The following is a 23,387-nucleotide window of genomic DNA, read 5'->3' on the forward strand; positions in this document are numbered from 1 at the left end:
GTTGTCCTCAAAGGGCAGTTACAGTACATCGCAGGACCACGGCTCTATTCAAATTCAGCACCATGCGTGAGTGAGGGACGCCACCAGCCAGAAAAGACTCTGCCCTGCGATTGCTCCATTCACTCATTAAACGGGCCTTCCCATGGGTTACGTGTGCATGCCAAGCGCACTGCGTTCCATCCCGCTGCGGAATGGGAAGAGAGGACCCAGATTCACAGAGTGAGCTCAGACGAGTGGAGGGATCTGCTTTGGGCCAAGCCGCACCTCTTTTGGATGGAGGAGGCTCAGAGATGTGTTATTTGTTTTGTGTGGTTTCTCCTTGATCGGGGAATAATTTTGGATCAAGCCTCGCACAGAGGATTGGATGGCAGTCTTTTCTGAGAAGCTTTCAATCAGGGTGTGTTGGAGGATCCTTAAACACTGCTACGATTCAGCTGGAAGCAGTTACACAGTCCTCCTCACTTTCCCCTCCCTCTCCCCCCAGAGGAAGAGGCATTTCCAAGGCCTTACCCTTCTTGTCTTGGTGATTACGGGAAGACACCGCCCCCAAAGAGTCTGTGCTGTCAGGTGAATCGAGCAGATCCTTCCAGTCCAGCATTCCTGCCCTAGACTCATACCCCTCTTGAGCCGCCGCATCTGACGTGGTGGTGCTGGGCAAAAGGGAACTGGAGTGCCCTGTTTTCATCACAAATACAGTTAGGGAAAACATCGCTGGAGACCCCCACATTCCCTTTGCTCGGAGGCCAGGAGGTGGACACCCAAGCTGGCTGTAAGACTGAAAGGAGACTGCCCTAGAAATAACAAGCTTGGGTACTGAGGCTCAGCAGAAGACTCCCTGCGCCTGCAGGTAGAGGATGAAGGGCCAGATCGTATCTCTGCTGCTTGCTGGGTGAGCCTGGGAGATTCACTTAATCTCTCTGGGACTTGTATTTCCTTGTGCACAACATGGGGGGTGATGTCACTTACCTCCCCGTGTGGAGAGGATAGAGTGACATAATGGTGAAAAGTACTCAGCAGTGTCTGACACACAGCTCATGCTCAAGAAATAGTAGTGTCCCTTCTTTGGCATTCCCCTAGCACCACTAAAGGCAAGATGTGTCCATTCTGGAGGACACCCTTTGTGACTGATGGGGCTGGTTTATGGTAGTGGATGAGCTTCTCGCCTGTAGCAACAGCTCAGCTGTCCTGAGCCCTTCTCCTGGAGCCTTTCTCATGGATGGGGTGTCTAGTTTTCAGCTTCAACTCAACTTCACAGGTTGACCATTTCTAGAAGAAGTGACTGCTTTCTAAAGGGAGCTACTCACAGCACCGCTTCCCTGGAATGACAGCCTCAACTGCCCCTTGTTGCCATGGCTGTGCCTTCTGCAAAGTCAGTTTCATGGTTTCGTGACTCATTCTTGGGAGAGTTTGTTCTTGAGGCCACGCAGTCTGATGTGATTCAGGTTAGAAAGGGATAGCTTTTTGAGACCCAGAGGGGCCTACAGCCTACCACAAGAAAAGAATGGCCAGGCTGGGAGTTACAGTAGAAACTCCGAATACTTCCTGAGAACACATTCCCGAGCTTTCCTTTCATCATTCCAGAGGGTTAAGTACAGGTCACACCAGGTGCTTTGAGGCAAACTGTCACAGTGAGTTAAAGAAGCCCCACTACCTGTTTTCTCTGGTAGAAATAAAATTTAACTTCTCCCTGATTTCCAAGTAGAATCTTTGGCCTATTAAACCCTCTTACCTATAGCCACCTCTTGGACAATGTTTGAAAAGACATCAAGGCAACTACTGTGAATATGTGATCAGCGCCTCTGGTAGAAAGTAGGACAGATTCACAAATGGCTCAAACCTTGGGCTGTGATCACCATGTATGTGATAAATAAAATACTGGTGACCAGAAAGATTATGATGAACAATGCACTGCAATCTTCTTTATCACAGTTACTATAAGAAGTTGGGTTTCCAGGAGACTTCAGTACTGCCCATAACAGATAACATATGTAAAGAAGACAATGGGAAAAAGCAAACGAGCCAAGTGGCTCACTTAAATTATAATGATTTCTGTGGAAGCATCACTCATAAATGCCACCACAGAACTTTGGTAACATTTAAGAAACCTCTTTCTATGTAGAGTTTGTTTGGCCTCCGCTCAGCTTCAAACATTGGCTTTGTTGCACATAGTTGGGTTTATATCCAATTGTTAAGAACATGTTCATTTAAAACCAAAGAACGTTTGCATTCTAGACTTTCTGTTCTTTCATTTCTGGGTTTCACAGCTCATCTTAGAATACTGATAAGAGAACAGGAGTAGGAAAACTAAGCGGGACTTGGAAATGCAGAATTTTTTGACTTCTTTTTTGCTTATATCGAGGTCTAAATCATAGCCCCTGTTTTCTACTCCTGAAGTCTACACTGCTCTTAGGCAATATATGGTCAGCCTAACAGAGAATTCAGCACCCAGCATAAGCAAACTATTAGAAATTGTTTTGTAGGGAGTTAGAAAGGGGAGAATGAAAAAACAAAACAAAACTCTTTTCTCCAAGTAGCAAGAATTTCTTTTACCTGAATTGATATGCATTTTGAGTACTTTCAATTTAACTGTGTTCAAGGGGCAATTTTATGGTAATGCCCTAAGTATGGCTTAGGGAGAACATTTCTTAATACGATAATCTAGGGGAAATATATGCCTAAGGGGCACATTCTCCATCAAAAGATTTCCTGGACCATATGCTGCAAATACATGGAAAACTCATTGGTAATGGAAAGCTATGGCTATGAGAGGAAATTAATGTGGACCAGATGGTAGTTAGGTAGGAAAATGCTTTACACAAATGTGAGAAATCAGCTCCTTCCTATTGCTGAAGTGTTAGTCTAATACCCACCACATCCCCTTTTTCTATATGTAAATCTAGAGAAACCATGCATCTGATGTACTCAAAATTAAAGAAAAAATTGAGCAGCAGGAGGTTTGTATTCTTTTAAACTTATGCTTGAGGATAGGCAACACGTGTCACTGGTGAATCAGAGAAAGCAATACTTGATTCTTAAAAATTTTAGAACTGCTTTGTAAGAGCACCATAAAGTAGTAGTCCTTAGTTTGAATTCAAAGAGGTATATTATTATTACTATTTCTCCAACCTTAAAATATGTTACAAGGAAATCATTTCTCTTCTTCAAATCACTTCTAACCAAAGCAATGATGCAAAAATAGGCATTTATTTGTGGATATGGTATTATAGGTCAGTAGATTCAGAGCCTAGGATTTTGTCTGTTAATGACTTATGAAAGGTCATGTTTTAATCACTGGAGCTTATGATGTATTCTTTTTTTTTATTTTTTTAAGTAATAATCTTTCCATCCAATGTCGGGCTGGAACTCATGACCCTGATATTGAGAGTCGTACAATGTACTGACTGAGCCAGCCAGGTGCCTCTGATGTACTATTCTTATAATATGCAAAGAAATAGATTTTAGAAGTTAACTTTAATATGCATCATATCGTTTCTCTATATCTACAAGTCTGTGATTCCAGAGGTTAGAGACCCTTCAACCCACTATTACCTATTAACAGTGATTGTAGCCAATTAGACATAAAACAAGAAACACTAAATCAATACGAGACAGAGAGAGGGAGGGAGAGAGGAAACAGGGTCCAATTCACTAAAAAGGGGTTCTTGGGATGTAACTACTACTTTCACCAAGAAGAGAGAGTGTATGGTTTATTTTAATGATTCCTTTTTCTGAGTTAGGCAGTTCAAGTTTTAAGGCTTTCTCTATGAGCTTGCACTCAGCCACTGAACATTTTAGGAGGACATGCAAAGGACACAGCTAGGAACAGTGGGTGCGTTTTGGACTTTGTGGTTGGCTTCCTAGTCTATATCCATGCTCAATCTGGTCTTTCCTTTGATGGTAGAAATACAATGTGCGTAGTCCAAATCCCCGTATCCTAGTAGGCACTCAACACATATCTGCTGAGTGAAATAAGTCTATTCTAGGTTTTTTAACTCCAAAATAAGCATCTCTTGGACTAGTTTGTGAAAAGAAAGTCTCCTATGTTTTTGTAAGTAGTGTCTGGACCATTTCTTATTTTGGTGATCAATCATCTAAGCACCTCATACTGGACAGACTTAGCCTAAAACGGACAGGATCATTAGTTGAAAGGACAATTTTCACTCCTCTTCAGTTTCATCCCAGAAGCCACTGATCAAGAGCTGAAGGCAAACAGGCATTATCCCTTAAAATGTTAATATGGAGGAATGAATAATTTCCTTTCCCTTTGTAAAGGAAATAGGAGAGATCCACAGATTGGAAGGTGATTTGTGTTCATAAAAAGCATCCCATCGTTTAATTATTCTTTCCATATGAGAAATTACCTGGGAGTTAAAATTGGTCTTAGTCCAGTTGATGAATGCTGGGGAGGTTCAATTAGATTTAAGATCTGAATTCCTCAGTCTCTGGTAAAGATTATTCAATTATAGGAAATGATTGCAAAGTATGATAGTGGAGGAGAGCAGATGCTAAGTGGATTCTCCTTCTGAAGGGTGAGCTAAGCTAGATGACATCTGCCTTGCGTCATCGATGAGACTAAAAGTGGATGAATTCCGGGGGCCCATCTGCTCTACATCGCCGCCCTTCACCAGGGGCACAGTCAGGAGAAGCCAGAAGTTGTTTCCTACATCCGCCCAGCTCACTCAGGCCCGCATAGTCTTTGGGACTTCCAAAGAGGCTTTTTATTTCTACAAATTAGACACAGGGAGCAAGCGTTTCCGTAGAGCTAGTAAACACATTTATTTGCAGCCACCTTGAACTACTTCTTTGAATCCTAAACTTGCCTTGCTTACTTTTCTTTCCTTTTTTTTCTCTTCCTTTCTCTACATTTAAAGACTGTCCTGGAATTGTCACTGTTACATATTTTTATAACACAAAAGCTATAAAATATTTGTGCATCAGTGAAACTCTTAGTCCTCATTCCAAAACAAAACTTAAATCTGCCATCACACGTGTTTTTCATATTTAAAAAATAACACATGAATAGTTTACCCTATAAACATTTAGGGAAACTCTGAGAAACAGCAATGGAACACTTGAAATCAACTACATTTCAACTTTTCTTATCAAGGGCTCAGAATATTCTGTTTATGGACTTTATGGCTTTGTTTAATGTAGTGCCTGTATTTCAGGGCAGGAACAATGGGATAAATCCTGTTTGCACATCATCTCCACTGCGTCACACTTCCTTGTATACATTCTGAAGAACTCTCACTGCAAATATGTCTAAATATTCATACTCTTTGTGAACTTAAATTTCGATGGCTAATTTTCATGTGATGTTGGAAGGGTTTGCCTCAAGAGAACTGGTATCTGCATGCTGTATAGATTTTTTTCCCCTGCAGAGGGCATTGCCCTGAAAGTCAGCGTTTTAGGGAATGGTACTGTATCAGTTAAGAGCTATGGTCTACTACTTCTAAGCACTATTCTTTTATCTTGGATATACTTATGTCCAAGAGCGATTTCTTCTCTCTCAAGAACTCATTAAATATATTCACTAAATTCCCTAAGGTTGGCGAATTTCATGTTATGTGGATTAAAAATGTAGGAACCAGCCTCATATGTCAATTATTTCTCACAGGCAGTAATTTTTGAAGCATCATGAAACTGATAAATAATTTTAGTGAATTGGTACCCTGAAGTAACAAGGAATCTGGTCCATGATGTTTAGGGATGAAAACTATAAACTACCACAGGATGAGTGGCTTGAAATTACCAAAAAAAAAAAAAAAAGAAAAAAAAAATCCGCAAACTGACCATATACTGTGTTGTAAGACATTTCATGATCTGGAAGAGGAGTTGAAATGTCTATAAAAAAAATAATGAGGATAAAAAAATTAATTAAAAAAGAAACCTAAGGTTTGAAAATACTCAAGAGGATTAGTGAAACAGGGTTTCCCACATAGATTTCCATCGATTTTAAATTATGAGTAATTTCTTCCTTACCATTCAGAGCCACGAAGGAATCTGGAAGACAAAAGGGAGGAGAAGGTTACTTAATGTTGAACACTCTGCTTAGTGTGACTTACATAATAAGTAGGAATGAGCTAATACAGAATTATGCTAACATATGATCCCCGGTACTAAGTAAGTGCTTTTTAATTTCTGCTTGTAACACAAGATGCTTTATATTGGGTCCGATTTCACACCCTCCTATCTCTTCCCTGAGTGAAGTTTCCTCAAAGTCACTGTTTTTGTCGCCAAGATTCAGAGAAAAGGCAAGAGGTAGTAGAAGGGATGGGAACTGCAATTATATGTGACTCTGGGAATTTAGGCTTTACTCTCTAGAGGGATGTATATATGGGTAAAATAAGTGACACCTGGACCACACTTACAAAACACTTTTCTTTACATTCTCTTTTACTTCATCCTCTCAACCATCCTGTGGGGAACGGTCCGGTATCACAGTGTTCTGAACTCAGCAGAAGTTTTAGTTAGGAAATTAAAAACCAAAATAAAAACAATCACACACAAATTTAGGCAACACACACACACATACACATGTGTGTGTGTATGTGTGTGTACAGTGAGTCTGGGTCAGATCACTGGTTCATTCAGCTTGCTCCTCAGTCTCTTGACACAGACTCTTGCCTATTCCTCATTTTCCCTTAAAATCCTGTGCAAAAGTCACTGTGCACCAACTCTCTAAATCCTCTGAATGCTTTTATGTGAATAGGTATGTCTAACAGAAATAGGTCATGCTCCAGTGAGAGCACAGAGAGCAGAAAAGCCACTAGGAAAGGCAACAGAGGGTCAGTTGTACCCTCCTGCCCTAAGCCAGGCCCTTAGTGCTTCACCAGGGGTGGAGTTCAAGGTTAGGTAACACATGAAAGCACTAAGACTTGACCCCTGAGATTGAAGAGTAATTCACTGCCTTGGGGCCTGTGTTAGATATGGAGGCTTTCCTATGTTCCTTTGCCCAAAAACACATGTAGTGTGATGCCACTGGTGTCGTGGACATGTGATAGAGACGGGAACAACCATTTTCACATTTTTCATGTGTTTAGTTACTCGGTCCCAATTGACACCCCTATTTTCTACAGATGCCCAGGCTTCCAAATCATTAAAATAGGAAGAATATTATTCATTGAAGTCAGCTAATTAAGTTTGCACACACAAACCAGAACTTGTTTCTCTGAAAATGGAGCCATAAGGCACCAACATGATTAACATGATTTAAGATCCACTGATCAAACATCAAACTGTTTCACTGCACACAAGGAACACAGGTCTTTTGGTGATGACACCATCTCCTCTGTGGATTTCTTAACTCATACATTAGGTGTTTGAAGCCCTAATAAGCTTTTGCCAATATGTAATATTTGCAAACAAAAAAAGAAAGCGAAGAATTACGAGATGAGGCTACCTGTTGCCCTCTTTATCTGATTATATTTGATCTCCAAAAAAAGGTAAGGTAGGAAATTGAATGGTACCTTAGAGTTTGAAATTTCAGTACTCATGGCAAAGATTGAGAGTTTAATCCATGATTTTCTTTTTTTTTTTTTAAGATAGATAAATATATTTATTTATTTATTCATTCATTCATTCATTCATGAGAGACACAGAGCGTATGCGAGAGAGGCTGAGACACAGGCAGAGGGAGAAGCAGGCTCCATGCAGGGAGCCTGACGTGGGACTCGATCCTGGGTCTCCAGGATCAGGCCCTGGGCTGAAGGTGGCACTAAACCGCTGAGCCACCCAGGCTTCCTGAATCCATGATTTTCATTATGGAATTAGATATCAGAGTAATGCTGTTCCAGTCCCTTAGGAGCTATTTTTTGCGTGCCTTTTTGAGTCTAAGCTTCCTGGAATTCATCATATGTAATGCTTAAAACACTTCAAACTACATATTTTCCAAAAGAATGGCATTATTCTCTAAATTGGCATTAATAAACATTTTAAGGAGAATATCCATGTTAGATCATAGGACAACTGGACAAATGTCTGACCAGGATCTTTTATATGAAGTTAGAACTAAAATGTTACCATTTAATAACTTTTGAAATGAACTCCGAAGCAAGCATAATAGGTTAATTTCTATAAAAAGGGTTATTTTGAGTCATCTTGTACTTAGTGGGTTCTTCCTGAAATCTTTTTCTACGGCAAATGGTAATAGACATAAATCTAATTAAAAATAATTACTTTTATTAGTCGATATGTTCAAGAAGAACAAAACACTCCCATTCAATTAAAAAGCTAGAGTACAGCAATCAATCTTCTTATTATTTGGCTAAAAATTATGGTGTAATAACACATTTTTTTAAAACAACAAAACCAGTTTTTTAATGGAAATGCTGATCTAACGTACTGCTCTGCTATAATTAATATCCTCTAAGAGTGAATTGGTTCCATGGCATTGTAACAAGGAAATAGGTGCCAGCATTTATAGCAACAGCACTGACGACACTGGCTTTCAAACACAGTTTTCTTTATTTGATATTTAGAAGATGATTTCTGTTACTTCTGCCTGTCTTAATGCCAGCTGCACCTAGTTCCACATGTGAGGTAATGTTTCTAGGCCATCCGATAAAAAGATCCTTGCACAAAGATGAGCATGGATACAAAGCTTTACTTACTGTGACAGTCTCCCAGGCCATCTGTATTGCCACGTTCTATGTCCTGTTCAAATGTCAATCTTAAAAAAAAAAAAAAAGGCAGGGGGAAGAAACAAATTCAATAACACAAGTCATTACTCCAGAATGAGTCTGAAGTTTAACTAAAGAAATGAACACAGTTTGATAAACTAAATGGCAGGTGCAAGAAAAAGTAGATAACAGCTGGAAAATTTCTCTCGTAAGTTTAGAGAAATGAGTCTTATGTGCCTCTCCGAAGAGAAGCCATGGTTTAAGCAGTTAATTCTGATATTATTCAGGGAGCTAATTAGTTTGCGGATTATTTATATCTTTCTTTTACGGATTCTTTGAGCATAAGAAATGCTCAAACATTTAAACATTTAAAAAGTTTGGATGTTAGCCTAACTCTTTATAAGTTGATATAGAAGTCTATATTTTTTTTTAAAAAGTCTCTTCCTCTCTACTTTTCCTTTGACTCCCAGAACTGCCTTCCCAGACGTTGATTTGTTTTTTTGCTTAGAAATAACCTGTATAACAAAGTGTTCAAAGGAACAAATGGCTGGTGGGCATGTAGCATGCTCGAGGGGCTCGGACGTGGTGGTGCATTGTGCTGAGACCACCTGAGACTCTGTGGCCCTGTGACTGCCACACTGCCCTCCTGCTCTACATGCTAACTTTTCTTTCAAGTCTACTTAGTTACCATTGGGCTGTACAGGCTGTTTAACAAGACCAATCTTAATATACCTACGTTGATTTTTAAAACAAACGCATTGGAATCATTCAGAGGACTGTCCTTTTTGGGGGGAGCTTCATGCTGTTTCTCACAGGATCATTAAAACTTTATTTTGCAATTGCCTTTAGATTTTATTTTATGGACCATTTAGGAAAACTATCTGGAAAGTTACACCTTGATCTAATAATTCACCACGTTTGTTTTCCAGTGTTGTTTCTGTTAAAAATCAAATTTATATAAAAAGGATAAAGGCTTTCAGTGGTAGTAAAAGCCACCCTCCATCAGGCCCAGAAGGCAATTTTCCAAGGAGAGGGCCACATGTTTGGAGCAATGAAATATATATGTGGATCCTTAAGAAAACAATTCTGGAGTTCACATGTTGACTTAAAAGTCATTTATTTTTTATTTTTTATTTATGCATTACAGAGAAATCACAAGTAGGGGGTACAGAGGGAGAGGGAGAAGCAGATTCCTGGAACCCGATGTGGGGCTCGATCCCAGGGCCCTGAGATCATGACCTGAGCTGAAGGCAGACACTAAACCAACTGAGCTGAACAGGCACCCTGACTTAAAAATGATTTTTAAAAGTCAGTCTTATTACCTTCGGTCACACCTTGACTATAGAAAGGAGACAGGTCATTTCTTAGCTTCCGTCAATGCGGTATGTGATCCTCACTCCTTCGCTTCAAGGGTTCTCATGAAAAGATGCAAAGCTCTAACACTAGTATGTCAACATTGCTACTTGTAAAGCTGATATAATAATATATAGTGAGTCAACCCTTTGCATTAGTCAGATTTCCAGGTGAGACTTTAGAGTTGTCATGAGCTATGTCTGTGGGAATACTTTTCCCTCAAATTATGCATGTGGTGGTCATCAGATTTGCCCTCCTGCCTGTCTAGCTATTCTATAATAGGAGAGGAGGCTCAGAGAGATGCCAAGACAATTCTTTGCCCTCTTGGATCTGGGGATGTTGAAGGAATGGCTCGGAACTGTGCTGCCATATGGCACCTTCCTTGAGTTGCCGTAGCTTGTCAAGGACGTGCACTGGATTTCCTATCCACTGAAGTAAAAACGAAAAGGAACCTTTTAACTAATGTCATCTCAGCATTTAAAAGCTGAGGTAACAATTTTTAGCACCAAAATCATGGGCATGATAGACTGATCTGATCAGCTATGATCTGCTGGAGAACTGCCATGAATTGATTGACTCCCTAATGAGTAATAGGGTCAACTGTTCTTCAGTGCAGGAGAATGGTTTATTGGATGCATACACCACACTTGCAGTACAAATGCAGTGCTTAACAAATACTCTGTGATCTCTCCTCAGCCCTACATGGTCAATTAGAGAAGCCAGTTTTGCTATGGCCAGACAAACCACAGCACTAATCTAATTGGTACCCTACTGCCCCCTTTTCTCGGCTGTTCTTACACTGTAGTGATCAAGGCGTGCACCTTCTTGTCCCTCTCTCCAGGGAATACTTAGAAGCCCACTGTGTTTCTTTGCTCTGTGTTTTTAATCAGTCTGGGGATGGATGATTAATCAATTGGAAATCTGCCACATGCGATGTCGGGGTGTTCTATGAAATGGGAAAAGGAAGGAGAATGGCTGGCAGCTCCATTGATGAGGTTTGTGCACAGAAGGCTCGGTGGCAGTGGTGTATGAGAGCACAGTTAAATACGTCTAGGATGCATAGCAGCCAAAGGCCACTTTACACTTACACACCTCAGGCTCCTTACCTGCTGCTGGGTGACAGATGGGCACAGGAACCTGCTTCCTTTACCCACCCACAGTATGGGTCTCTGGAGGCGATACAGGTTCTGCAGGAAGAACATGACAGTGAGCTACCCAGGACTCCTTTCTAAGCAGTGGGGACTTCCTAATGTTCAGTGAGGCCAAATACATACTTTTTACACTTCCCGTGTCGTTCACACCGGCCAAGGGGAAGCTTTATCACGCAGGTGGAGAATGCAACATACAGAGAGCTGCTTGCTTTGTCCAGTTGCATGCCCATAATCCTCTTGTCCTCTACTCCATCATAGCTGCACCTAATTTATAAGGCAGGGTAATAGCATTCATAGTCTCTCTAGAGTCTGTTCTCACTTTCCTGCCACCTCCTCCCACCCTGCCTTCCAGCCCACGAGGTGATAGCTTTTTTAAAAATATTTTATTTATTTATTCATAAGAGACACATAGAGAAAGGCAGAGACATAGGCAATGGGAGAGCAGGTTCCCGGTGCGGAGCCTGATGTGGGACTCAATCCCCTGACCCTGGGATCATAACCTGAGCCTAAGGCAGATGCGCAACCCCTGAGCCACCCAGGCATCCCCCATGAGAGGATAGCTTAATCTCATCTCACTAAAGATGAGACATCCTCTAAGGTGTCCTCCACTCCCCCACATGTGTGTATCTATATAAGCACACACATTATTGTCGAACAGAACATAATGCCTTTTATATATTAAAATTTTTTTACAAATAATGTTAAAAGTCACCTAAACCTAAAAATGCCTGAAACTGAAGTCTGCTGTCATCAGATTTTCTCTGAATGAAAAGGATCATAACAACAAATAATTACTAAGAAACAGCCAAATATTCTACGTACTTTTCTGGATTATAAACGCTCATCTCCTCCAGGAAAAGGCTGTCATTTAGGAAACCACTGTTTCCTATCCTGGCCAAGAACTTCAAGATGATTCCCTTCTCTGATCCCAGGAAAACCACAGTGTGATTCTGATATGGCCCAGCAGCAGTGTCCACCGCAATTTTGGTCAGGCGGTATCTAAAATGACAGGATCACAGTTTTTATCTCTTTGTTGGTCTGTCATTAAAGGGTCCCCTTTTCCACTTCAAACATTGTGACATAGCTCTCTAGTAATAACTTCAAGAAAAATATATGCATATAGATAATGTTCTCAAGCTGTTCTGGTCCTTCATTTCCACATGCAGAGCATTAGTATGGCTCCAAGGGGAGGAAAGGAGGTATGTATTTGTGGAGGCCAAGTCACATAACAAATAGACAGCCATAACCATCTGAAACCACTCAGCAATGATCTCTTCCATGAGCAGCAAGGAAAGGCTGAGGTCTCCCAGGAAGAGGAGAAGAAACACTAACTGAACTCATTTAATATTTCACTTAACATTGAAAAGAAAAGCAGCAGCTACCAGTTTTCTGTACTCTTCCTCTGAGGCGCAAAGCCTCGTCAAAAAAATGTCAGATTGGAAAGCTTTCCAAGTGAATATAGAGGGGCTGAGAGTACTGAAGGATGGGAAGGTGGAGTGCTGATAGCCTCTTGATAAATAGGAGGATGTGCAAGCCAAACGAGGTCCATTTAGAGCCATAGACGAAGGGCAGCAGTCTTGTCACATGCCTACGATAAGTTCTATTGGGCATCATCTTTCTCGGGTATCTCTCAGCTGTTCACCACTCCACGAATGCCTTGTCTGTGCCAAGCGCCTTGGCAGAAACCAGAAAACATGGACCATCCTACAAGTTATATACCACAGTTTCCATCTTATGGGTAAGAGCCATTATAGTACTTTAAGATCTTCCAATCAAGTCACCGCTTAAAAATGGTGGTAAAGTTGAATAACATTTTGTTTGATGATTACTGCAATAGGAGGGTACTTGGGAAATCCCGTTGAATTGTTTGGAAATAAGCTCTAAATAAATACAAGAAGGAGTAGTTAGTGCTATCACAAATTTCTAATCAATTATCCCTTCTCTTCTGGCCATCCCAGCAGATTACAAATGGTACAGTATGAATCCTTCACACTAGCATACTTATGCAAATGTTGCATTCATCCCTGGTTTGTTTGACAACCAACAACCCAGGGGTGTGCTTGGATGGAATCTGGAGCATGTTTCTGCAACCATATCCAACCAAACAGGTATCCAAATCCATCGATTGGTTCTCCTTCACTGCTTTTCTATAGAAGACTCTAAACCGGAAGGAGATTATCTTCGTTACCTCTAATTATTGGCATGTGTCCAATTAGCCTGAAAATATCAGAACTCTTCTCACTGGGAATGTGGTTATGGGGGTTTTGTGGCAGGCACCCAACTGGCCAGCATTTCATAGCTGACTCAATGCCCAGGATAACAGAAGATGTTTGTGACATTTTAAATCACAATCCACTGATAGGTTCTGTGAGCATTGAGATGGAGTGGGGAAAAATCCATTTAGGACGTGATTTGCTTGACACCCACCTGACCATCGTCCTGAGGAACCATGGCCTGTTGATGACAGAAGGCACAGCCTCATCCATGAGTGGGTGTGTTTTGATGAAGTTCAGGGTATCATCAGGAAACTCATTGGAGGTTGTGTATTTTTCTAAGGACGACGAGCCAGCACAGCAACCTGGCCTAAAAAGAAACAAAGCGAAGGAGCTTTTTTCATGCCTTCTGGCAAGTTCTTTGAACGAACTGCTTCCCTAAGCATCTGGCAGGAGGGAAAATATACCGTAGGCTGAGAAGAGGAAGTTGAACAATGCAGAATGCCACCAAACAAAATATGCTTAGCTTTTCTCCCAGCCGACTCCTCATTCCATAAAGAAGCTCCAGCCAGGGCATTTCAGCCTCAGCCGGGGGCAGCTTGGCTTCCGCCCAGAAGCACAAACAAAACCCATAAACAGTGACGGAGCTTAAAATAAGTGGCGAAGTATGTGCTTTGCACAGGTGCCAGAGTCTACTCTACCTGTCCCCAAACCCTGCTAGAAGTCTCTCGAGGCATTTGCTGTGCAAAAGGAGAGAACGCAGCTAACTTTTGCACAAATGCAGAAAACAAAGGCGTTCAGAAAGCCACGAGCCAGTCCATATACCAGCAAGACTCACTGTAACCATCTCTTATTACCTGGGGGTCAGAGAACCGATGGGTTTCATTTTTATTGTTTTTGTTTTTCTTTGATTTGGGCAGGTATGAAAGGCCAATTACACTGAAGAGTCTCTCCGCAAAGGTCATTTCTTTATTTCTGAACAATGACAGTGGAAATTCATTTCTACAAACAGTTCTATGGTTTCAGGAGTCAAGGGACAGTCTAGTAAGGTCAGCTCACGGCAACATCGACAACAATCCTGTGCACACCCCGGCCCTGCCTGCTGGTCCAGGAGAGTAAACTGGACCCTGCTAACACTGGCATGGTCTGGCCTCACATACACATCACTCTATGGCATGAAACAAGCCAGCTCCATGAAAGCCTCCTAATGTTGGTGAGAGGAATGAGGAAGCATGTGGAAGGATGGAGAGAAACATGTTACCACTATTAGAAAGTCAAAGTATGTACAAAAAAAAAAAAAAAAAAAAGAAAGTCAAAGTATGTGTCATGGGGATAGCTGATGGACACATGTCTTTACACAGCAAGGGAGACATGTGCTGTAAGTACGCCCTGAACTCCATTCCTCAAGCTTAACCCCCTTCCCGCTATTCTAAAAAGTAGTTAACATTTCCAGGTAGTGACTTGTAAAGACCCTCTCTGAGGTTGCCATAGTGTGCTTTTTTGCACCTAGTCTGCTCTCCGTGAGTAGCAGAGTATATACACACAGCAGATAATTCAGATAATGAAGACGGATGAACCATAGAGGCTCCCCCGCACCCGCTGCCCACCCCGGATACAGTGGTTCACATTATCGAAGTCAGTTCAGTTAAACAAACTGGGCTGTTTTGTGTGGGGGACTGGGGGTTGGAGGAGGAGGTTGGAGACCAAAAAGTTAAGATATTGGGCTTCTTTGCAGAAGTCCACAAATGCAGTGGAGGAAGCTGGCCCCACAGGGAGGTTTCCATAGCACTTCAATGGCAAGGGCTCTACTGGGAGTACACAGTGCATGCCACATGAGGAGGGCAGGCACAGGGACGGGGGTGGGGGGAGTTTCATTCTGTCCCACTGAAAGAGAATGAATTTGCTGGTTTAGTGTGAAGATTTCATGGAGGTCACACAGGACCAAGAGGTCTCTGCATTGTCCTGGGACAGCCGGTTTCCCATGAAAGCGATTCTGGGGCACATGTTGGTAGAAGGATGTGGACCCTGTCTGGATCCACAACAGACTAAAATTTGGTAGAGTAGAGAAAACTTGATGGTTCACTGTGCCCATTGGTCTCTACCTGCCCCCACCCTGGAGTCCTGGACCCAGCTCTGATCCATCCTGGTTACAGAATCCAGGGATCACCATTTATATTTCACATTTTATTAGGGTATAAGGACATGGGTCTCTGTATGAGGGACGGGGAAGCAGGGTGGAGCAGTGGAAATAATCTATTCAAGTCTCCAAACTTCCACAATACACATTCTCACTCTCTGGGCCTCTGTTTTCTCAACTAAACACCAGCAGGGCTGGACTAGATGCTTCCCGCTTCCCATCTTCCTATGATTACGTTGGCCAAGCCCCTGGGATGGAGGTAAGTAGAAGACTAGAGTGTCATTGTTTTGAATATAACTATAGGTAACTCTGAGTTTTGGTTAAGGGGATGAAGGCAAATGGCCTCATAGGGCTTTCTGTTGTTCCAGGATTTGTATCTCTGTGGCCCCGTGGAAGGTGCTGGTGTGCAGTTCTTTAATACGTTACCATCAGAGGACCAAGCTGCTCATTTCTCACGGTTCAGAATAGCCATATAAATATTTACACATACCTGGGCTTGGGCACTCGTTCATCAGGAACTGGTGTCCAAGTGGAATCTGGAGACTTCTGTTCTTTGAACCTCCCAGTGAAAACATTGGCAATGTCAAGCATGTCATAGGCACAGACCGCAGATCCAGGGATGCTAGGACATAACATTTCACAGTGTTACTGTCACAGAAGTTACTATGTATGCAGCTTGGAAAACACACTCCAAAGCAACTTTCCTATTAGGGGCATTGGAAACTTAAAGTTCACACCCTGATCTCTATAGATGTAAGGGATCCTAGTATATTCCAGTGAATGTTTCTCTGACTCACGTTTGCATCAGTGGTTTTATTTATTTATTTTTTAATTTAAATTATTTATTCATGAGACACAGAGAGAGGCAGAGATGCAGGCAAAGGGAGAAGCAGGCTCCTGGAGGGGAGCCCGATGTGGGACTTGATCCTGAGACTCCAGGATTACGCCCTGAGCCAAAGGCAGACACCCAACCACTGAGCCACCCAGGTGTCCCTACGTCAGTGGATTTAAAGAAAGGACTGCTTAATAGCAAAGTCATAGATAAAAAAACCTCTTCGTGTTTCTGTTGCCTTTGGAACCGCATTTGTTTATAATTAGTGGTTTAGAATGTTCATAAACTCCCTGAATTTTCAGTCACTAACCCAAAGATAAAATCTTTGGAAAACATTTTGCCATCTCTAATACTGGTGCACATTCGAAGTAAAAGTGTTCCTATATTGCTTCCTTGGATTTGGTTTCTCCAGCCGGGACTCTGGAAGTGAGAGTGCACGCATCGGGAAAAGCACGCTTGTTTTAGGTTCCTCACAGCCCATTTCAATTATTATATCCTATTTATTTGCATCAGACTAAACAACTTAAATCTCTAAAGTACCAACATTTTGTAAATAAAGTGCCCTATTAAGTGCTAAATAATAATAATAGTGGTAATCTCTGTAATTACATCCTTCTCTGGTACTCATGGAAGGACTTTGGGATTTTTATTTTCATCAGTGGAGAGAAAGCATGAATTATTCATTCATCTGGGTTCACTCTTAGAACCCATGTTTGTTTCTAAGTATGGTTGTTCTTTGATTTTGATCATATAAACTGCGGGCACTGTCTGGCCAAGAGTTTTCACCAGGCTTTGAGGTAGTGGGCCATCGCATGGGCAGGAGCATCCAGGGCAAGGAAGGGGCACTTTGCAGCATGTCAACATCGTCCAGGGCAGAGAGATGATTTAGTATTGATTTTGCAAACATTGAAAGGATATGGAAATCACTTCATAAGTGATGAGGGGAATTTTATGCCATCTTTAATTTCATAACACAGTTAGTGAAGTATTACTAATAAAGCAAGAATTAGGGAGAGGATTAGAAAGCTCGTTTAAAACAAGGTGGCGGGATGAATTTTCAAATATGTAGACTATGTATACATTGTGCAAGGAATTGAATAGATAAGACAGTGATCCCTGTTGGTTTTGGAATCTCAGAGCCTAGCAAAGACTCTCTTCACATCTCCCTTTCCTAAAAGTAACAGGTATGCATATTTGCTTTAAATATTATGACAAATAGGATAGATACTAAAGTATTTTATGAGGCACCTCATAATAACTAAAGTCACTGTAGAGTTTGATAATCTTCCCAAGGTCAGAATCACTTGTGAAATCCTTTCTTCTTCCTTCCTTCCTTTACTCCCTCCCACCTTCTGTTCATCTTTCCTTCATCCATCCTTTCTTCCCACCTTCTGTTCCTTCAGCATATATTTATGGAATCCCTAATCTCCAGCAGTAAATGCTCAATAAATAACATAGGCTCTCAGCTCAAGACACATGTATAGAGGATGAGGTGTTAAAGATGAAACCAGAGCCAGTAAAACCAGAGATGGACTCTAATTTATAGATGAAAATGGGTTATGTGCATTTTCATCATTTTCTGATTTTACTGAACAAATAAGATTCCTGAGACTGCCTCAGCATGTACTAATTGGGTGCTTCCTAGGGATCTCTTAAGAAAAGAGTATCTAGAATATTCAAGAAAAGATTATAATGTACAAGAATCTACTACTGTCTTGTAATTACAGAGCAACTCATCCTCAAACCACTTTCCCCAAAACAAACTAGAACTGTATCCTGAAATTCTTCTAGCCCTGCATTCCCATGTACCAAGACAGTATTCTTTTTAAACAATCCTAGATACTTGGGTTCCAAAGTATGAACAGTCACGGCCTGGATTTTTGTATCTTTTCTATTCTCAAGGCTGAAAATCCCTGCAGATGGTTAAAGCCCACTTAGATGGGACTGAATACTTCTTGTTGCAACATGGATTCATATTTTCACGTATCTTTAGTGGAGAGCTCTTGACTCCTGTCCTCCAGATAACTGAGGAACGTTAGTGCCTCCTTTGGCCGTGTTCTGTTTCAGACTCTCCCTGCATCTTAAGCATTTCTTTCTACGGGTATCTTCCACTCTCATCATGCAGGTGCCTGTCATCTAGATGCTCATGGGGTTTGTAAAAGTCTTGATAAAAAGTATAATCCAGACCCAAACAGTGTATGCCCAGAGGAAGAGAATATAGAACACCCAAAGTTCTCCCCAAGAATAAGAATGAAGTATATGTTTTTAGATTTCATGACCATGTCCAATTACACTGAGTTTAGGGAAGCTCAGTACTGGGGAATTTAATGCCTGCCTTCCTCTTATTTTTCAATCTCCACACATTTCTGCTGCTCCAGAAACGACTTTTAGTATGTCATTTGGTTACTCAGTCTTTGTTTAAATAAACACAAGCAGAGGAATGAACAGGCTGACACTCAGATTTCTAGGTTCAGCATTCAACAACTTCTACATCCTCATGCAGGCCCCCCCAGAGTCAGTGGTGGTAGGGGGTTCCTGGCTCCAGGCCCCTCCGGTGGGATGCACCGTGGACTTGCACCATCTGAACCCTACATTTCACCCTGTAGCCTCTAAATAAATGTTCAGTGCTTTTACTTCAAAAGTTGTAGATCCAGTCAAAGAAATAGTAAAAGACAAACAGAACGCCAGATGACCTTGACGAGGAAGGAGAAGCACTCTTGAGTTCTAACCGTGCCTCTTCCGTCTCCTGACTGGCTGGACCAGGTACTAAATGAGTTTAGTTTTCTTAAGTATAAAAAGAGGGCAACAGTTTTCAATATTACTGGAGAGATTTAGAAATAACACACAAGACATGTTCACACGCCAGGCATATAAATAGCAGATATTGTTATAATTTATCTGATTACATCCCCCTAAAATCCTAATCTAATAATGCTTAAAACCGATTGTTAATTTGTTGATGAAATGGCAGTGTTAAGTGCTTTTTAGCCACAAATAGCTAGCAGCAGGTTTTTTTGCATTAGTTGTAAATCTTGCGTATTAGGAGAGAATCCCTTGGGCAAAGGAAGCTGGGAAGGCCCAGCGAGGTCAGCACAGCTAGGGCATGGTTACCTGTTATAAGGTGTGGAAAAGGTTGCCAGGACAACATCACGGCCATTGATGTGAATCACATCTGTGACCGCCTGGAGGATGTTGAAATAAAAATGAGAGTCTCCAGGAACTGAGCAGTTCAGGCGAGCCTTTAGGAAAGACGTCCACTGTTTTTCCAGGACTCTCTGAGACCCTCCCATGTCATTCTTACAAACCTGAGCCACTCTCGGGAAGACTACCTGCGGAAGAAAGACACACAGGGAAAATGAAATACGCTCACTTTGAGAGATCTTCGTAGAAACAGAAATACAACAACAAGGTGCTTCATTTAATCCCATGTTTCTAAAATTAGTAGCAAAAAAAAAAAAAAAAAGAGGCGGGGGTGGGGGGAGACTCATTGGAACAGCATGTTTTGAAAGATAAGGCTGTGGCATTTAATACAGAGCCATAAATCCTTCAGGGGATCAGCTCCCAGCCAGATAAACTCATTTCCATACAGACTGCTTAGCTTTTTATTTCCTCAAACAAAAGCACACTTTGTATGCGCCATCTCTGCCATCCTCACTGGCTGCCTCTGGGCCCGAATCTCATACTCTGAATTCTTCTAACCCTGCAAGCCACCCTGACAATGAATTTGTGCCCTCCAACTTTGTGACCTTGATCCACTCTGGTAAAAATAACTGAAGTGGACATCCCGTTAAGTGTGGTATCGCTTTTTGCAATAAAGACAATCAAGACTCTCAGTTTGCTCAAAGGTACTGCATATTTATGCTCCTTCCATGAAAAAAACTGAATTAAAAAGAGAGGAAAAAAACCAACAATGAGTATATCTGGAAACCACATCTCAAGATACTTGAAACTCAGTATGAAATCAACCAAACAAACCTCTGTCATTACATTTTCAGTAGAAACATGTCAGAGGTTCCCTGGGGTCTAGGATTGTTCTGCAAAAGCTCACAGGGCTCTGAGGCAGCACAGTGCTCATGGCCACCAGTTTTTGGCAGAATCTTCTCAAAATGATGACCTTGTGGCTAGACTTATAGTTCTTCTGTCAAGGTCATTCATAACGACATTGCTCCAAGTGAAACGTCCACCCCTCTTACCTTTCCCATGGTGTTGTACTCCACTGCTATCTCCCTGAAGAAGAAGTAGATATAGTCTCCGTAATCCACTGCTTGGACAAAGTACGGTTCTGTGGGCAAACGGCACTTTAATTGGGGACACATCACAGAGTGAAAAGAACTTCAAATCAGTTGCAACCAGAGACATGATATTAATTAAAAGTGTAGGTCCATTAGACATGGGGTGGACACAAACCATTTCTAATGACCACACCTGCAAGTGCTGATGATTCCAGAAGGCATTCGAGCCTATACAGTCTGTCTTTCAGAAGTGGTTGCAATGAACAATGAAGAATAAATGAATTTTCATGTATCTGTAATTTTATTTTCTCCAACAGAATGACCGTATTACAGAAAAGGTTTGGTATGCATCTCCCCCTTGTGAACCCTGACTCCTATGGGGTCGTGAATAGCTTTTTTCCTGCTCCCCCCCACTTCCAGTCCCCTCTTCCCCTCCATGAAAGAAATGTTCAGTTCTTGGCATGTCAGGCTCTGGAACGAGAGCTTCAGGCAGGGAAGATGAATGTAGTGTATTCTGCTGTAGTGGTATCGGTAGTTGTGTTAGTTCTCCAGAAACCCATGGGAAGTGAAAGGGGGGAGGTAAATAAATCAGTTGAGGCAAAAGATGCCATTTCCACCTTCCTGTCTGTCAGAAGCCATTACTAAAATGAAACTATAGTCTGGTCTGCCCAGACTCTTAATCTTCCTCAAGATACACATCTCCTTACCCCCCTCCCCTCTCTTAATTGTTTGTTCACCTTTCAACCACTTGGAATCATGCTTGACAGTCCGTAGGGTTGGGCTGTCTCCAAGACTCCGGTAAATGACCGCATCGATGGCAAGGAAGTCAGTCACTGTGGCTGAGTACAGTTTTCCATCTTAGAAGAAAAAAGAAAAGAGATGAACAGGGTGGGAGCAAGGCAAGGCAGTGGGCGTGGGGGAATAGAGACATCCCCCGGATTGCTTTCCTACTTCAGGCAAATGAGATAGGACAACTGGGAAAAATCCAAGAGTCACTGGGAAAATACTTGGCCCACATTCCTAACCATTTTAAATTAGGATCTTGAGAGATGAAACATTTTTCATTTTTAAATTGCATGGCAATTTCTAAGCAGCGGCAGCTCAGGGAACTGGGCAAATGAAAAATGCTGTTTGCTTCACTTGATTAGATGGACCTTGGCTGGAATTTCAAGGCCAAGGCCCTTTGCACACTGCTACTGCCACCACGCTGTGGCAAACTGGATTAGGTGAGAGCCCAGGGAAAGACAGGAACTGATTGTATCACCAGAAATTCTAAGTATGAGCACAAGTGATGGAGTCCTTAGCCTGGGCAGGTGAGGAGAGTCAGAGAAAGGGGTTTCATAGGCAAAACAAAACAAAACAAAAACAACTTGACTAAATTGCTGCTTTGATTGTGAGAATCACTTGCTTCTCTTCTCTTTCCATCAGTCATGAGAGCCACTGAGCTCTGTCAGTGTACTTAAAGAAGAAATAACTGCTTCAGTGTTTCAAAGTCATAAACTAAAAACACTCTGACACTCAAAATGCCAAAGCAAGGAGAAAAGGGAAAGGGGTGACACTGTTCAGTCTGGCCTTTGTTTGAGAATTCCTGCTGTTGGGGAGCTATTTAAGGCAAAAGAGAATGAAGAACATTGAAGATTAATCCCTAACACTTTGGGTGTTTTCTTCGATTGATAAACATCCTGCATACAAATAATCAAATAGGATCTTCTGGAATAGTAAAATCTATGCAGTATGTGAAACAGAAACAGTAATTTTGTTCAAAATAAAAAATACTTCCTTGGTTCATTTTTAGTGGTTACATACCTCCATCGGTTGTATGTCAAATTGGCTTATGTACACTACAGTACTATTTCAGCCCATCCACTGGTGGGATAAGCATAATAATTTTTTAGAAAAGTTTATCCAAACATATCTATGAAAAGTTCTGGATGTATGCTTTTTGGGCTAAAAATAACTAAAACTTGCTGAGGTTCAAGTTAGAGCTGTCTTGATATCTGCATTATTCACAGCCATATATCAATAAAGGTTGACTGGTTAGATTCGAACTACAGATGGCAGACCTATCTATTGCTAAACACATATCTACAATCACAGCTTTTCTTAAAGAATCAATCTTTAGTAATATTGGGGGGTGATGCTGCTCGGCTAGTGGAGGGGCAGTGGGATGGTTCTGTGTGTGTGTGTGTGTGTGTGTGTATGTGTTTTCCTCCCATCCACTTTCTATTATGCCTTTTGTTTTGTATATGACATTGGGTATCTCACCAGAACTTTCACTTAATAAAACAGAGCACTATTCTGCTACTCTTGCTAATATGACAAACATTTAGCTCCAACAAGGATCTTCTATTAATAAGGGCTGAGCTTTTGTAGGATTTCAAACAGTCCAATGAAAAACTCTCCAGTATCCCTGTAGGGGGAGGTGGAGAGGTATTCACAGTATTGTCTCACAGGGCTTGCTCTGAGAAGCTCCTGGAAGGTTGGTGGCCTGAGCTAATACTATGAGACTCTCTCTCCCGTTTGTACCTCAGGCTGCAACAGTCCTCTCTTTAGTTGACAGTAAACTTTTCCACTGTAGCCCACATCCTCCATGGTACCAGTGGGTTCAAGTGTCAGGACGGTGCTGTAGTAGAAGTTGTGCACTCAGGTCCTCTTAGCATTGGCTTTGCTCCTTCTCATGCTGACTGGCAGGTGTATAAGATTGTGTTTTACGATACTGTGCTCTAACTTTGGGGGCTGGGGAGAACCTGAGGAACCCTTCTTGGCTCAAGACATTTCTCTAATCTGGGACTGCAGATCCAGGCTCACAAATGCATGGCCCTGAGAACAAGGTTCAGAGAGCTAATCT

The 23,387-nt window shown here is 41.7% G+C and overlaps 1 protein-coding gene across 3 annotated transcripts in view; it reads right to left on the minus strand.

Annotated features, from left to right (window-relative positions):
• SEMA6A (semaphorin 6A) overlaps window positions 1–23,387 on the minus strand; it is a 126,629-nt gene that overhangs the window by 22,298 nt on the left and 80,944 nt on the right. Inside the window, exons 8-19 of one of the 3 annotated variants that reach the window (XM_077911283.1) lie at window positions 21,277–21,396; window positions 20,501–20,589; window positions 19,419–19,636; window positions 15,966–16,097; window positions 13,553–13,708; window positions 11,948–12,124; window positions 11,249–11,389; window positions 11,081–11,161; window positions 8,613–8,671; window positions 5,983–6,003; window positions 5,794–5,844; window positions 511–675 (exon numbers count right to left, since the gene is read on the minus strand). In XM_077911283.1, coding sequence (XP_077767409.1) covers window positions 511–675; window positions 5,794–5,844; window positions 5,983–6,003; window positions 8,613–8,671; window positions 11,081–11,161; window positions 11,249–11,389; window positions 11,948–12,124; window positions 13,553–13,708; window positions 15,966–16,097; window positions 19,419–19,636; window positions 20,501–20,589; window positions 21,277–21,396 — 1,410 coding nt within the window. The remainder of the gene's footprint in view (window positions 1–510; window positions 676–5,793; window positions 5,845–5,982; window positions 6,004–8,612; window positions 8,672–11,080; window positions 11,162–11,248; window positions 11,390–11,947; window positions 12,125–13,552; window positions 13,709–15,965; window positions 16,098–19,418; window positions 19,637–20,500; window positions 20,590–21,276; window positions 21,397–23,387) is intronic. The other 2 variants (XM_077911284.1, XM_077911285.1) reach the window with 2 other exon arrangements.

The sequence above is a fragment of the Canis aureus genome, chromosome 10 (genome assembly GCF_053574225.1).
Source record: "Canis aureus isolate CA01 chromosome 10, VMU_Caureus_v.1.0, whole genome shotgun sequence".
NCBI lineage: Eukaryota > Metazoa > Chordata > Mammalia > Carnivora > Canidae > Canis > Canis aureus.